Genomic DNA, 18,057 nt, shown 5'->3' on the forward strand with positions numbered 1-18,057 from the left:
ATGCAGTTTAAATATTTTTAATGACAATGCAAATGTTTCGTGATGTGAATATACTGACTTCCCGGGTTTCGGCACAAAAAATGTCGGGAATAATTGTTGTGATGGGAGAGCGAGGTTACTGAAACAGCTTTACGTACCGGTAGCAATTCCTTCCTTTATATACGGAGACAATATATATAAACAAATGAACACGAACAAAGATGCTTCGTTTATGGAGTAAAAGAAGATGTATTAGGCAAGATCCCAACACATGGTGTTCCTCTTGTGATGGTAGGCCTACTAATTACAAGTAGTCTCATAGTTCTAATTCAATCATCCCTTGGTCACACCTTTTAGTCACCTCTTATGACAGGCGGGGGGATACCATGGGTATATTCTTCTGCATCCCCCACCTGCAGGGGGTGAAAATATACTACCCAATATACAGGTTTCTTGCTCTAGTTAATTGTTGAGGGCATGGCGTTTTTAAATATAACCACATATGCTGTGCTGACAATTATAATATTTATTTTCACTGTCTCCCTACGTACAAGAACATGCATTTTTGTTTACTTTGAGCCTTCGACTTTACTCCTAAATTGTCATGCCGTCGTCGACAGACAATCGGACTGTATGACTATTGACTTGTCTTTCTTTCTCAGTCTTGCTTCAGCCACGAAATCTGCACAACACATCTCTGCGCACTTTTTCACCACTTTCAATGTTAAAAAATACAAAAAAACAAAAACAGCATTATACATTAGTCTGGCCATGTATGGTTTTCCGTTTTGGAGTATACATGTTATGTTAGGAGTGAACAGACATGGCTTTATTACAAAAATGGCAAGTCTGGCTGCACTCGTGATATGAATATACTCTCCGATGACTTAACGAAAGGGAAATACTCTTCAGTCTTGATTTATAAATTTCATTTTTGTTCCGTTATGATATACTCTTCAGTAACAATCTTGATATTTGTAATACGTACACAGAAACTTGGAAGACTGTGTTGAGAAATTATAAGTCTGTCTGGACACTACTCTGCTGTGTGATAACAGTTTAAGTTTCTTCCTACCAACTTCACACGAGAAAGACGAAGTCTTCAGAGGCATGAAGGAGTCTCTGATAATGTCTTACCAATGTCCTATGAAGGTCTCTACATCTCATGGTGCCTGTATCAGTCGTTACATACTTAGACCTCAGGGTTCGCCAGCTGGTGGTGGACTGGTTTCTCTTGACGAGGGGTTGCCTTTATATATACCTGCAGCAGAGACGTAGCTGCTGACTCACAGGCTGAACTGTCATCAGCTGGATCAGGCTGGTGTGTTCTGGAAGGCATACAGGCATCACAGCAGTACACAAGCTCAGCAACCCACACGTGAACTTTAAACGGCATCCGAGTTTAACTCCTCAAAAACTTCCCTTGTTAGTAGATCCCAAGAAACACTTGCAGTAACAATGGGAGGACAATGGATGGGATAATAAAAAGGAAATTAATATAAATTTCCAATATGCAACATTTTATTTACGTAGATAACCACATTTATTCAATCATAAGGAAGTATTTTGAGCATAATTACAGCAAGAATTATGCTGAAAATGTTCCTGTCAACAGCACTCCAGTGCATACATTACCTGATATAATGCTCCTTTAAAACAACTTTATTAGTAGGCTTATAGTTTCAGTTCTGGCAGGGATATTTGTACAACCCCTGTAATGCATAAGGCCAAATAAAACATTTTTATTTTGATATTGTACTTTCTGTGCACTCATTACAGTCAGTAGGCCTATACTTCCAGGTTCTCAACAGATCACGGACTTCACTGACAATTATTCATGTGGTAGTACAGTATTACACGAAGCAAGTTTTAACATTCCATATTTGAACAATCGATAACGTCTAAAATAATACGACTTCATGGTTTACAGCAAACCACATTATAATTTACACAGTTTTGAAGCTCCCTCGAAAAGAAGCAGCTCCTATAAAACAAGGGAAACAAGGTTTTTTTTTTTTTTCTTTTACCATAATTTTCCCAACAAGAGATCATTACCCCACTTTAAATGTGCCCTAGTATTACAACCCACTATTCTGTCAGTTGAAAGAAAAAGGGCTCTGAAAACTTAGCCGTGGGTCATAAGGATTACATGATCTTCCAATTGGTTCAATAACTCAGTTGGTAGCACTCCCCATTTATAACCGGAAAGTTGTGGCATCGTTTCTCACAGCCTGCTCGTTTTTCCAATGAGTCTTTTGTTTGGATTTTTAACACGTTCAGTACCTGCTTCTGAGCGGGACACTTGAATGCCTGGACTGGCCATTTTCATGCCCGACCCTCTAGACGTGCATCACTTAATACAATTTACATTTACTCCTAAACTATAAGTGTTAGAAAAATGATACTTTGTGCTTACCTGTAGTAAATATTTAAGGTGTGATATATGGTGTGACAGGTTTCAAAATACATCTAAGATTGAATTCTTTGTGAAAGGCCGGGGCGCCGCACTTATCACTTGACTCGCGTATAGATTGGTCTGCTCACACATACTGATAAAATTCGTCATTCACGAAAATACTCACGTAACTCAAAATATCCTGCTTATTTTCTATTTGAACGTTTATACCTGAATTCTCTGTAAATGGTGGAACGGGTGGACAATAACTAGAATATGTAACAGGCACTTCACTTTTCTCTATAGGCCTATCGGATTCGGGAATCGCAATTTCCTCACCACTCTCACTTTTACTATCTGAGTCTATTTCAGGAATAAGTTCATCACCAGAATAATCATTGTGAACAATATCTATTTAATCTTCCATAAGAAACTTTGTATTATAAGCCATTATACTACACTCGGTAAGGACGACACGCACTGCATTGGAATCTGAAGTACCAAATTGACACACGAGGAAGTTATGAGATTTTCCAGCTAAAACAGCTAAGATAAACATGAGCCCACTCAACGCGAGGGTTATCTCAACAAGGTCAACCAAATTCCTGCTACAACCAGTAACGCTGACTAAGGTGTAAGACTGCATAGATGACGAATATAAACAGCATTGCTTCGCGCGGAACATTAAACGTCTTACGCCGCCCACGGCCCGCAGCATAGGAGCAAGCTTGAACGTCTTACGCCGTCCACGGTCCGCAATGAGTTAACTGAAATGTCTATTTCATTTCTTTACAAATTTTTTTGAAAATACGTAAATATAAACATTCACAATATATTTTTTAACCCCTATGCACCCGTAAGCGGACTGGTACGCGCTCGAGCGGCTGGGCCAGGACTCCACAAGCGGACTGGTACGCCGGGATGCAAGGTCGCATATTGGATACATTTGTGACATCTGTTGGCATTTTCCGGAAACATTTCTAATTGAAATCTGTTCTTGGTGTCTCAAAGTGTCACCAGAGTGCTCTCGTATGCAACTTTGGCAAAGAGAATTGATTAAAATATCGATTGAGAAATCTGTATTCTGTTGTTGACAAGATGGCTGACTGAGAAGGAAGTTGCTTGCTCGCGCGAAATGCTCAGTAATAGCGAAATTCAAAGCATATTTGATGTTTTAGGCTCTGATTTCAGCAGTATTAGTGAGGAAGAAGTTATTAGTGATCCTGTGCATGAATGAAAACGAAATATATTACCAGAGATCTTTCCGTAGTAATATCGTACGACATGGAATGCCGAATGAACTTTCTCCCGCCCCTCAAGATCCGATTGCGACTGCCGGATTTGAACCTACGATCTTGGTACCTAGATGTGAACACTTTACCACTGATCCTCTTTTTTTTTGCTAGGGGCTTTACGTCGCACCGACACAGATAGGTCTTATGGCGACGATGGGATAGGAAAGGCCTAGGAGTTGGAAGGAAACGGCCGTGGCCTTAATTAAGGTACAGCCCCAGCATTTGCCTGGTGTGAAAATGGGAAACCACGGAAAACCATTTTCAGGGCTGCCGATAGTGGGATTCGAACCTACTATCTCCCGGATGCAAGCACTGATCCTCTTAATAATAATAATAATAATAATAATAACAATACACCGAGAGAGACATACGGCTGTAAGTTCGTATTTGGGATATAGGTTTGAATCTCTTCATTCACTTACTCGTGATTTGTTTCCCATTAATTCCTTATTTCCAAATCAGGCAAATGTTAGGTTCATGTCGTATTGGTTTCCTATTATTTCCTTATTTCAAATCACGCAAATGTTAGGCTCGTGCCATATAATTAAGGCCATAACACACACTAAAGAACTTCCGAGGTGAGATAAGGTAATGAAAAATTTTAAGATTTCAAAAGGATTTTTATGTGTTATATTTTTGTATTGTTCTGTTTTTGGTGTCATGAGCAATAGTGTGGAATTTCTCAATAATATACAACAGGTCCCGTGATAATACGCGCAGTCGATCACCCACTATACTGTTTTAACCAAAAGCTTGCAACACCCAGGTTGCATACCAAAAAGTTGGCGGATTCCTAGCAATGTCAGAGCAAAGGGCGGGTGGATGCATATGGGTTAATTAAAACTTTTCAGAAAACCTCCATGGCTCAGGTGGCAGGCTTTCACCACTGGGTTCCATGGTTCAAATCCCTGTCACTCCATGTGAGATTAATGCTGGAGAAAAGAAGAGGCACGGCAGGTTTTCCTCCAGGTACTCCGGTTTTCCCTGTCATCTTTCATTTCACCAACATTCTCCAGTATCATCTATCAGTCAATCATTGCCCCAGAGGAGTGCGACAGGCTTCGGCAGCTGGCACAATTCCTATCCTCACTGCAAGATGGGGGCTTCATTCATTCCATTCCTGACCTGGTCAACTGACTGGAAACAGGCTGTGGATTATCAATGAAAAGTTTTATTTTTTGCATTTTTTTAGCATTCATATGTGAAATATGAGAAGAAACGTGGTATTTTGTACAAAAATTATATTTTGAGTATAATATAAAACATTATAAATGAAAGTAACAAGAAAAGGAAACAATAATAATATACAAGGATGTTCAATTTTCCACTGTAATTGTACACGCACTAGTACATGTGAATGCAATAAAGCAGAATGAACCCCCAGAAGCTCTCAATTTGGAAGTGTGTGTTAGTGACCACACCCCTTAGCTGAGTCCTGGCATTGCTTAAACATGCTTGTATCAAGCTCCTCACTTTCATCTATCCTGTCCATCCTCCTTTGGTCAACTGTTCTTTCCTGACCTTGGTGGCCCTTGTCCTTCTTTGGCCAATATATTAATTTTTTTAAGTGAGGCCCCTTTCATTTTTTCCCTCTGATTAATGTTAATAGTGAATGATTGCTCAGCTGCACTTCCTCTTAAAACAATAATCACCACCAACACTGAACCAGAATGATAGTTATCAGAGAAACATGCAAAAGGAAATTACATCTCGCACATTTACCATGTATATCATAATCATATTTAAAAAAATCACAGAGAACAACTGGTGGTGAAATCATCTCAGGAAGTGATTTCACAATCTTGCTCTATTAAAAAGGCACAGTTTTGAATATACCTGATAAGATATTTTTACCTATCTTTGAAACTAGACATTACATGGCTGAACCTAAGGGTGCAATGTGGAGAAATCTCTTTGGCAGTGCACGTCTGTAGTGTATCATCGTCTTGAAAGATTTTGTCATAAAACACTGGATTAGTTTTCCTTTTCCACGAATCAACTATAAGAAACTTTTCCCCCCGAACATACGATATCCAAGCACACTGGAAGTTCTTCCAAAAAACTGTTGTATATTTCTCAGATTTTCAAGATGAAATTATGACGTTTGTACTTCTTTGTGTACTTATCTTCTGAATGCTGGGACTGAAAGCTCCTCTTGCCTTTCGTTAGTACATCAATACTAGAGGTACTCTTATTATTAAATAAAATATGCATGCTAATTAATATGCCAAATTAATACTTTTCACAGAAATAATTTTTATGAAAAAAAAAAAAAAACATTCTAAAAAGCAATAGCCTTAATTCAATAAATGGACATTTTAATATAAAAGCAAAAACAAACACTTTGGCAAAAGTGAGCATTCAGTGAGAATAGATCCTGCAACCTTCCAACTACAAATTGTGAATGCTACCACCTCAGCTATCTGGCCAATTGGAAGACCTTTCGCCCAATCCTTACGATCCGTGACAAATTTTTCAGAACCTTTTAATTTTTGCAACTGACTGAATAGCCTACTGGATTGTAATATTTTGGCAAATTTACAGTGAAATAATGACCTCCCATTAGGGAAATTATAAATAAAAAATAAAAAAAGCAACCAGCACTTTGAGTTCAGTGAAATCTTCTTGAACTTTAATATAATAATTACGTAAGCCGATTGTTGAGAATTCATGTTTTACAAGGAGATAAAGTCAAATCTTACCTGTATTCCATAAGAAGTTCATTGTAAAGCTGTTTTGCTGCTTTCTAATTAACGTTATGCCAATATGTGGATATTTAACAAATTGCTTGAATTCACATTAGCAAATTCCATCCAAGAATACTTTGCATTTAATGGATTTGAATCTTCAATAACTCATGTTTTGATAGTACAGTAATTTGTAATCCAAATCTTGACATAACATGAAAGCAGCAATACAACTTTAACAATGAACTACTGTAATTTTATGTGCTTGGAGAAGCTCTCAAAAATCAGCTTACATAATCTTTATATTAAAGTTAAAGAATGTTTCACAGAATTCAACCACATACGACAAGTTTCTTAAAATGTCATCCAGCTTTATCTCTGACCTACATAATATTCTGTTTTAGAGACTATATGTTTGTGTCGATGCATGTGCCATCCATTTCTGAAAGACATTTCGAGTTGAATCGGAACTTTAATTTTCCAACTTATGATAGTAACCACATAATTCCGTATCACTGGATTAAGCTTCAAAATCATAGAATCGCTGTTGGTGGCAATTATTGTTTTAATGAGAAGTACAACTAGGCAACCATATTCTATAACATTAATCAGAGAGGAAAATATGGAAGGGATTCAACACTTCTATAAATGAAAGACAAAGAAAGACGAGGGGCACAAAGGGCATGAAAATGAAAGACTCCCTAGCCCTTGGAACCTAATAAAGTAGTGTTGGGTCAGGAAAGAACAAGAGTTTACCAGTGGAGGTCGGATAGGATAGATGAAAGTGAAGAGCCTAGCACAATCAGAAGCAATGCCAATACTCTGGGATCCCCCTTGGGTGGGGGCGGTAGAATACCACACACGGTATCCCTTGCCTGTCGTAAAAGGCGACAAAAGGGGCCCCAGGGGCTCTGAACTTTTGAGCTGGGTTGGTGACCACGGGGCCTTAGCTGAATCCTGGCATTGCTTCCACATACTTGTGCCAGGCTCCGCACTTTTCATCTATCCTATCCGACCTCTCTTCGTCGACTCTTGTTCTTTTCCGACCCCGACGGTATTACGTATGGAGGCCTAGGGAGTCTTTCATTTACACACCCTTGCTTCCTTTGGCTGATACCTTCATTTTTGAAGCGTCAGCCCCTTCCATTTTTTCTCTCTGATTAGTGTTATATAGAGGATTGTTGCCCAGTTGTACTTCCTCTTAAAACAATAATCACCACCAACACCACCACCAGTACTCTGGGAGGCCAAGGGGCCCCTTTTAGTCTCGTCTTACAACAGGCAAGGGCTACCATGGATGTTATTCTACCGAACCACCCACAGGGGGAAATCAAAATTAATATGTAGCATCATGGTCTACGTCCAACAATTTTGTCGCCGATTTAGTGCACAATTTTATAGCCATAAACAGTTGCAAGGTACATATGAGGAAATTTCTGTTGCCTTCTGCGACATTATGGTGTGTAAGGGGCCTTGCTGCGACATGGACAAAATGCCGGTCAAAGACACTGGAAACTCGTTTAGAACACTGCCATTTGTACCTACTGTATGGAGAAGGCAGTGTTCTGGCACATGCTAATAACGTGAGGAAGAAGAGGACTAAGACTTAGTAAAAATGAAATGGCGTACGGCTTTTAGTGCCGGGAGTGTCCAAGGACAAGTTCGGCTCGCCAGGTGCAGGTCTTTTGATTTGACTCCCGTAGGCAACCTGCGCGTCGTGATGAGGATGAAATCATGATGAAGACGACACGTACACCCAGTCCCCGTGCCAGCGAAATTAACCTATTACGGTTAAAATTCCTGACCCTGCCGGGAATCGAACACGGGACCCCTGTGACCAAAGGCCAGCATGCTAACCATTTAGCCATGGAGCCGGACTAAGACTTAGTATAGACAGATGATGAACACTGATTGCCTGGTTACCACGGTGTCTGTTTCCTGTCACACTGAAGTGATGACCAATTCCAGATAGAGACCCACCCCAAAACATCATCCATGTTAACAGTCTGTTCTTGAAATTTTCATTGTTAAGCCTCAACTTCTAGGGGGCAAAATAAGTTTTTGAATTTGTTGAAATTAGCACAGGGGCACTAGAAGGGATACCTTGTATTTAATTTTAAGACTATCTCCAACATAAACGGATAATGTAGGAAAAAATTCATGTCTTTGGAAATACTGGAGGCAAGAATGACAGTTTTCTGTCCAACAATGGTGAAGCTGCTGGTTCTGCTCTAGTAGAACTGGAAAAATTATCTTCATCACTTAAAAAGCCCCATTTCTGTTTCCGCGAGAACTATATCGATTACTAGAATGTAACAATTACAATTTTATTTCAGGAAGTAAATCATGAGTAAAAATTACATTTAGTAAAAAGTAACGATTACAAGTAAATATTACTAAAATATATTAGTTACAAATAATCTATTACTCTTACTCAGTTATTTCCCCACTCTATTCATACAGGTGAAATAAATGGCCAAAAGATTAGGATGAAATTTGCACTCAACTAGAAAATTAAATACAGTACCAGACTCTGGCACAAGAAGGTGAGCACACACAAATATTATATAAAATGAATGAGTTATTTCTTTCAGAATACAAGGAGTAAATAGAACTGCACATGAAAATTATTGCATATTTCAATGCAAAAATCTAGATACTGTCATAGATACTGTTATTTCTTACAAGGCACCAGAAATTATTTTAGAAAACGAGATTACGTATTAAGAAACAGACAGAATACATAATATTGTGGATTGTAGACATGGTCATTCTTTGGGTTTTTTGTTGCGACAGGAAAACAAGGTGAAATTATGCAAAATGTGAAGAATTTCACCTTTTATTCTGACATGGCAAAAGCCCAAGATCATATCTACAATCACGGGCCGTGAAAGCATCAATCTAAATATTGTGGGTTATAAGTCCTTCCCCATAATCTCTAGTTTAACATCTGTGTTCACAGAGACTTCAAATAAAACCTGCAGAGTCAATAATCACCATTTTGTTAATGGTTCTTGTCCCGATCTGTTTAGAAGCCTGGCAAAACATGCTATTTACTACACTAAGCCATCATTTTATATTCGTATCAAATACTGTCAGTTCTTAACTAAAAAAACCTTTTTTTTGGTGTATAATAGCTACTAACAACTTAAATACAATATACAAACTTTTTACAATACAAACTTGTTATCTTACAAGTTTCCGAGATGAAACTGGTAGAGGAATGACAGATCAAGAGGAGCTGAGTTACTGAGTCTCTTTAGTGGCTGCAGAAGCTACAAGGCACTGGCTATCCCTCACTACCAGTTTCATCTACAGTAGAGCGTCGATAATCCATACGTGTTCACAAACCAAGGCAAATTTACAAACAAACACATCAAACAACAATATATTATCAAAATTTCAAACTCCAATCAATTGGGAATATGAGGATAAACTTCTAACTGTATTGCCCAACCTAGAATGTATGGTTCTGTTGAATTAACTAAGTCAAATGGAGAGAATTAAATTCATTATAAATGCTCTTTTTTATTCATTTATTGTTATTAGGAACATCATTCCAATGAATTGGTTATGAAGTTAACTTCTTGGTAAGTAACCATCTGGTGAGGCATAGTTTACTACAGTCAGTCATTTTTCTGGAAACATCTGTGTTCAAAGAGACTGAAAAAAAAAAAAAATCTTGCAGAGTTGTTAATCGCCGGTTCATTAACGGTTCTTGTCTCAATGATATTTTGAAACATGCTGTTTCTCTGTAGAAGAATAATACCATGTGATGGTAGTAATGAACGAGTTAATGACAACAGTGGCAAGAAAAATGAAGTGATGATCTTTGCAGACGACTTGTTAATCTGGGGAGAAAAGTAAGATGATATCCAGAAACAGATGCATCAGAAGGTCAAGGAGGAACAATATGGAATGAAATTTAATGGCAAAAAGAGCAGATCGTGATCACAACTAGAAACAAGGAGAGACCTACAAGAGGGGTAATGCTTGGAGAGGAACAGCTTAGGAAGGTAGAGAATTTCAAGTAGCTGGATAGAATCATACAGGAAAGTGAAAGAAATAATTAGGAAATAATCAACCGTGGAAGAGAAGCAGGACTGTTCGTAAAAAATGTCACAAGACTGGTTTGGAGCAACAATGTCCCTCAGAGAAGCAAAGAGTGACATACAGGATGTATTGTGTACCTATTCTGATGTATGCAGCAGAACAATAATGTGCTCATTCGAAATTACTATTTATAGTGTGTGAACCAATTAACCAATACTTCTATTCTTTAACATATTTAACAGTACTGTACATTTGTGGTTAAAATAGTTTAAAAAGAGAAGATGCTTTGAGCCAAAAAGGAAGTTCTCTCATTTTACTTGAACTGGCAAGTTTTAGTATGCTACTGATAATTCAAAACAAATCCAAACTAGGTTGAGCACCAGTTAAGTTCAAATTGGCAACGTTCTACTGTATCACATCTTCACTTATAACTTATAAAAGCTTAGACCTCAGAATTACCTTGTGCTAGGCATTTTACTTAAGTATATACACACAGGACCAAGATTCACTTTTCTCCATGACTAGAAATTTGGAAGATTAGTTAGTATCATGAGTTACTTCAAGCTCATTTGGTGTGTGTCTGTTTCATGTACTAGTTCTCTTAAGATGCACTTTGGTTCCACACATTCTTCAGCATTCCGGAATTGTAAAGAAATCTACAAATTCTACTGATAAAATGAGCTTTAAATTTATTATTGTGACCACCGAAGGAGAGAATAACCACTGAAATATGTTAGTGTGAGTTAGAGAAAATACTATGTTACACTAATAAATTATCAGGTCTACTAAGATGGCATCGCAGAATGTCTTGCTCAAACTTCAACCAGTTTTGCGAACTGAGCAAAACTACAGTTTCAGCAAGATAAATAATTGCTCTCTTTCAATGATCTTGGTAAACATTTCACTAAGATTGAAAGAGCATTCACATTATTATTATATAAAGTGATATACAGGTCCCTATTGTCACAAATTAAGTACCCTATGTTCATTGATATGATAGACTTATCTCCATGTTAGAGTGCAGTCCGTTCATCGTACACAATCACTGCCTCATTGTCAACAAGCGAGTCAGTATCTTTGTGCAGGTACTGACTGCGAGACTTGCTCAGAGCAATTATGGCTGCTTCGTCATTTCGCATTCTGTTTTTCCGTTTCTTGCTGAAGTTGACCTGCAACAAAACTCAGTGGTGTTAATTTCACATTAAAAGGAGAGATTTACAAAAAAACACACACACACAAAATCCACGACCTTTCTGTAGAGGTTAGAAACCTTCAACATAAAAAAAGTAAAAGAATTCACGCAGCAGAAGTTGTCGGAATTACATGAAACTTTGCAAGAGTGATCGTAATGCTGAAATGATTACACTATCAGTACAAAGGCAAACTGAACAAGACTGAACACTAGTAGGGTGAATCAAGTACCCTGTAGGTCTGCCTCTAGTTTGGATACAAGTGATGATAGGCACAAGCATGGATGGACACAGGTTTTGTATGGTATCCTGCAGCATATCTGTTGGCCTATTTGATGTACGTGGTCCTCTAGATCATGTAATCTACTAGGTTGCTGCTGAGATGATGCTCCAGGTGGTCCCAGACAAGTGTCTCGAGTGATAAATCTGGCAACAAGACAAGCCATGAAAGTGTGACGCCCTTAGGCCACTATTACCCGTGGGTGACTAGTGGTGCAACTAGTTGCTCTGGCAAGTCACGGACCATTGGATCAAATGGAGCCTATTAGTCGCAGGCGACTAGTGTCACAACTGAGCAACTAGTTGCCGGCCGTCATCTGAAACGGCAACTGCTCTGGCGACTTAGTTGCTCAAATGCGTGACGGGGCATTGCAGTAAATGTAGCCTATTAGCCGTGGGCGACTAGCGGCGCAACGAGTCGCCCGATGTACCTCCCCGCGCATACGGAAACGTCACTCAAGTTCGTGTTCTCACACCAGCTTGACGTAATGCGGAAGATGGAACGCAAATGAGTCAGCGATCCACCTAACCATTATCTTTCTTCATTACCTTCTTTGGTCTCGCGCTGTGGTAGAGTGAATATTTTACTTATTGTGATAGTTTATTTATTGAATACGGAGACATGAAGGAGATGGCAAAATTATTTGAAAGTCAAATACTGAAGACCATTTTTGTAGTGAATGAAAACCGGTCACTTGGGATTCCAGATCTGTAGCTTACACTGACAAAATAGAAACACTGAATTCTTGTAACAACATTTTAAAGAACTTAATTCCAGAATCTGAAGCAAAACCCGTAAGCGAGAAGAATACTCTAGGCGAGTATTATATATATTTTTTTGCTAGTGGCTTTACGTCGCACCGACACAGATAGGTCTTATGGCGACGATGGGATAGGACAGGGCTAGGAGTTGGAAGGAAGCGGCTGTGGCCTTAAGGTACAGCCCCAGCATTTGCCTGGTGTGAAAATGGGAAACCATGGAAAACCATCTTCAGGGATGCCGACAGTAGGATTCGAACCCACTATCTCCCGGATGCAAGATCACAGCTGCACGCTCTTAACCTCACGGCCAACTCGCCCGGTATGCGAGTATTATAAAACGCTAATATGGAAATATATAATACCCATAAAAATTCTATAATCGTTTACATTTATAAAGAGCATTGATCCATTATATGGCTATATTAGTGAAACACTTATTTAATCCTGTGTCATTTCCCGTTATTTCTTCTTTTATGAAGCTGAGCAATTCGTAAAATGACGACTTTGATATGCACAGGTAATTGAAAAATTTACCGTTGTCCTCATTTTGATCGTCAAACAATGTATAATATATGTACCGGGCGGTACACCTCCACACCGCTAATTCAAAATGTGCGCCAGTTGAAACTCCTCTGTTGGAGGAAGTCTGAACTTTATCTACGCTATTAATTCTCTACTTTCTCTGAAGATGTCACCACGTGGAAAATTTTGAGTTTTTGAACTGTGTCATTTGTGATGTGTTTTTGTTTCGCTTGAAGTAAGAAGTGTGAACTTTCTCTTCTAGAGGACACTACTGAAGATCAACAATAGTGCAACCTAGTGCGAAGTCAAAGAACTATTTTGTTGGAGAAATTTTTATTTCAAATGTTTGTTCTTTGCTAAATTTCTTTCTGTTATTGTTTAAGTTGGCTGTATACCCCTCTTTTCCCCCTTGTTTTAGATTTATCCAATCCCGAATTTCTTTGAGTTTTTTCTCGACCAATCCGATGTATCTTCCCCCTACTTGGATATGTTTCTGTACCCTAGCCAATAAAGAATGTGCGGGAGGGTGTTTTCATTCCCCTAACGCCTAGAAACTTCTGCGAGAGGATATAAACTGCTGATTTTAGGGTCTCCGGGCCACTTCTGTTCCATCTTTCAGTGTATTAAGTACATAGCAGGAGGCGGGAAGCGCCTCTTTCCTCGGCAGCGGTCAACAACAAGGTAATGGCCGATTAATAACTTCTTTCTTTGCTTGCTCAGCAGTTTAACTCTCGGGGCGGGTTCTAAGCTTTCCACCATGTAACCGTTTCCTAAATGTAACTACTCTTTTCATTTATTCTCTTTTAAAGCTACATACTGGGATAGAGAGTGCTAACCCTCTCGAGCTCCCACTCATATTGTTTTGAGGTGAACTTATTTTTCTCAACCTATTCTTCGATAACGTAAAACAAATTGTTCTCTTCTTAAGTCACCTCTTTAGTATGGGATTAGCCCTTGTATTAACGGCCTAGTGCCAAGTAGGTCTTAATCAAAGTGTATTAGGAGTGCAAGTTCGCCTCCTCTCAAATTGTTATTTTAGAGGTCATTTAATTAACCTGCTTTTCATTTAATAGACCTCAGTAGATTGGGTATTTTACCCCTGTGTTTATGTCCGTTGAGGACAACTTGAAGGTGGAGTTTGGTGTGGCCTGGGAGAGGCTTAAATTTGAGAGCGAGTGGCTCTTTTGAAAATTGAGTGTTGTACGCCTCGTGGAGGCTTTTCAGTGTAATTTGGAGCAAGGGCTCCTAGGCATGAATGGGGTTTTCTGCCCTTCTGTTGAAACTTGTGTTTGGGGTAAAACTGAGCTGATTGCCCAAGCAGTATAAAGTCAAGGCGCGAAGCCCAAATTCTGTAAATATTGTAACTACCCTTTTGATTTGCTACTTTGTACCTGCCATGCTTGTTATTTCTTTGTTTTTGAAAAGAAAATATAACCTAATTAAATTTTAATTAATTTTACTTTAGTAGCTTGAGACCCGTTCACCACCCCGCACCTTCTTTCACGCATAACTACCACAAAAACACTAACAATATAATCCTTTGGTTTTTCCTTTTTAACCCTTTTAGTACCAGTCACTTATAGGTGGTGTATACGAAGAATACCAGGCTTATTTTTAAGAAATTGCCATGTTTCAGTAAAATCATTATAACTTTCTTATTATTGAAGATATGCCTCTGACATTTTAACTTATCATAGAAAAGGAGGTTCTTTACATGTTGTAAAATTCACAAGCTATGTAATATTAACGCTATAACATATAAAAAATTATTAGTTTAACAATTATCAAAATGAAAATTGAAAAGTCATAATTGAGATAAAGAAACACAAATCAAAATTAAAATATTATTGCCTGCAAATACATGCTCTTGGTTCACTATTTGCAAAATTTCAATAACCTAGGCACTAAAAAATATTTTATGACCGGGTGTTTTGAGATACAGCGGGGAGGGATCGAACCGTGTGTCATTTCCAACTGAAACTTCACTGAACACTGTATTATGCATGTAGGGATTGTTGTCATTACTGCCTCATCACTTTCCGAATCAGCATCACTGTCGCTGTACTGTGGAATGTCGTCGCTACACTCACTTCCTGTCTCTGAAATAACATCACCAACATCATTATTACATGACCCTGATATAGGTACATCTTTATCAGACTCAATATAGTCGTCATTGGCACAGAGTCTTAATATATTCAGCTAAATCATCATCATTCTCGAACACATCGCGCGCGGCAGAGGCGGCCATTTTCATACTCTCAAACTTTTAGGTGTACAGAATATAGGTTGCTTTGATAAAATCATATCTCCGTAAATAAAGCGATTGGCGCGATAGTTGTGGTAGATTTAGAAACTACAGATTCCGAAGAGTCTAGATCACCTGCATTGTGCTGCTATATGTCTGGAGGCAAATACAAAACTGCTTGCATAAGGAGCGCTATTGCGTTCCCGGCAATTTTCGCTCGCTCGCAGAGGAACGCTTTTGCGCTCTCTGGTATTCTAAAGGTTAAAGAAGGGCAAGAAGAAGTTCTTCGTAGGACGCCATTCTCTCAACTGACTATTTCCCGGTATGAACCAAGCAATTATTCACAAGTTGCGCCACTGATCGCCCGGTACTTAAATCCTCTGGCAACTAGTGGCACAACTACCAATAGTTGCCCACGGCTAATAGCGGCCTTACTGTTAGCATTACACTGCTGGAAAATGCCTCTTGGAAGCCCTGCTGCAAGATGTCCAGCACGTATCGATTTGCTGCCAATGTCCCTTGAATCACTAATATAGTTACTGTCAATTTTATGAAGTTAAAATATTTGGTCAGGTGCAACGGATATTTAACACAGTGAAATTTTTTACGTAGTATGAAGAACCGAGAGGTGGGATAACATGGCTACATTGGAGCCCCTTGGTAGGACAGTTCCGACTAGAATTTCAAGACTTAAATGCTTCCCATTTGAGACAAACTATAGCAGTAGCGACTGTCTTATGCGATGACCTCCAGGCCAGCACATCAGCAGTGGGGGGGCAGTGTCATACCAGAGCAAAGGTAGGATTGAGGCAGTTACTACAAGGACTCCAGGAACTAACATAGCCGTTGTCAGGGCAGAAATAGAACCTGGATTTGTCACAAAAGAGAACCTGTTCTATTCTGTAGCAGTTCAGAGTTGTTATTCAAGACACCACGTTAAATGTAGTCGACAGTGGGTGGGTGTCAATGGTAGGGCACTGAATGAGTACCATGCTGGATGTGCTTGTGCTTGTTTAAGAATTAGATAATCTTCTCTCCTGGTCGACAACTGAGGACATACGAAGTCCAGATGCTGTGCGTGCGTGTACGTGCTCGTGCATCCACTGGTACATGGCCCGATCAGAATGGCCTAGGTGATAAGCAATTCATCAATAAGACCATTCAGCATTTCAGACTCCTATACCTCAGCAAAAATCTCTACCGACTAGATCATAGAGGCATTTCTACTGGTAGGCGAGCTCTCTAAAAATGGAAGCAACATTCCACTATGAACGGGTAGCTTCTGTAAACCTTTACATAGACCAAGTGTGGCAGGAAGTTTACAGCCATTAAACCAACTACCTGATTTGAGATTTTATTGAATGCAGAGTTTTTCAGCAAAACAACTCTTTCTTGGGGTGGGATTTTTTCTTTTCTTGAGGAATGCATAAGAGGTGGTGGTGGTGATGATTGTTTTACGAGGAAATACAAGCAAAGATCCTCTAATAACACTAATCAGAGGGAAAATGGAAGGGATCCGACACTTTAAAAAATGAAGGTATCGGCCAATGAAAGGGAAAGGCGTGAAAATAAAAGACCCCCTACACATCGAATGCTGTAATACCGCTAGGGTCGGAAAAAAACATGAGTTGACCAAGGAAGGTCGGATAGCATAGAATGAAGTGAGAAGCCTGGCATGAGTAACCCAATTTACAGAAACAGTGTCAAGAAATTTTATTATTGTCCCATACTATCACGCAGCACAGACCTGGGAGATCTGAAAAGCTATGAAAAGTCAGAAGAGTAAAATCCAAGCCACCGAGGTTTAAATTTTAAGTATGATAGGGAAGACAAAGAAGAACAGAGTAAGAAGTGAGGATGTCAGAAAAAAACTTGAAGTGGAAAAAACACAGTTAACCCTACAACAATGTGGAGGTTGGTGGTGGTGGTGGTTGTTTTAAGAGGAAGTAGAACCTCGTAATCATCCTCTAGTAACATATCAGAGCAAAAAAATGGAAGGGGTCAAACACTTTGAAAAATGAAGGTATCGGCCAACGAAAGACAAGGGTCATGAAGGGCATGAAAATGAAAGCCTCCTGAAGCCTCTGAACCTAACAACATCGGGGTCAGGAAAGGACAAGAGTTGAGACCAAGAGAGGTCTGATAGAATAGATGAAAGTGAGGAGCTTGGCACAAGTGAGGAGAAGCAATGTTGGGACTCAGCTGAGGGCCCTGTGGTCGCCAACCCACGCCCATTTCAGTCCCCACTTACGACAGGCAGGGGATACTGTGCATGTTATTCTACAGTCCCCACCCACAGGGGGATGTGTGGCTTAACTGGAATTGGTTCCAAACTCAAATGCTCTAATAGTACAGAAATAGGAAAATTCTGCAGTTTTCTTTCCAATACCATCTGCATTCATCAAGTTATACATAAAATTTCCCTGGATACACAATTGCATTAAAAATTCTTGTGGCTCCTCTGAAGAATGTATATATTTAAATATTTTCATAAGAACATCAGCACACGTACTATGTCTGACCACAAGGATCCCAAATTTTACTAAAACACTAGTAGAAGTAATGTTACAACTTGTAAAAAATAAATTGTACGGGTTTTTCCTGGACATCGAGAAAGCATATGACAATTTACTATGCAAGCATTTCT

The 18,057-nt window shown here is 39.1% G+C and overlaps 1 protein-coding gene across 3 annotated transcripts in view; it reads right to left on the reverse strand.

The window, feature by feature from the left end:
• Nucleotides 1-1,484: 1,484 nt before the first annotated feature.
• Nucleotides 1,485-18,057, reverse strand: part of LOC136871749 (uncharacterized) — a 575,821-nt gene continuing 559,248 nt past the window's right edge. For all 3 annotated transcript variants that reach the window (XM_067145298.2, XM_067145297.2, XM_067145296.2), the window contains exon 8: nucleotides 1,485-11,578. In XM_067145298.2, the coding sequence (XP_067001399.1) occupies nucleotides 11,423-11,578 (156 nt within the window). In that variant the 3' untranslated portion in view covers nucleotides 1,485-11,422. The remainder of the gene's footprint in view (nucleotides 11,579-18,057) is intronic.

This window comes from Anabrus simplex, chromosome 4 (assembly GCF_040414725.1).
Source record: "Anabrus simplex isolate iqAnaSimp1 chromosome 4, ASM4041472v1, whole genome shotgun sequence".
Taxonomy (NCBI): Eukaryota; Metazoa; Arthropoda; class Insecta; order Orthoptera; family Tettigoniidae; genus Anabrus; species Anabrus simplex.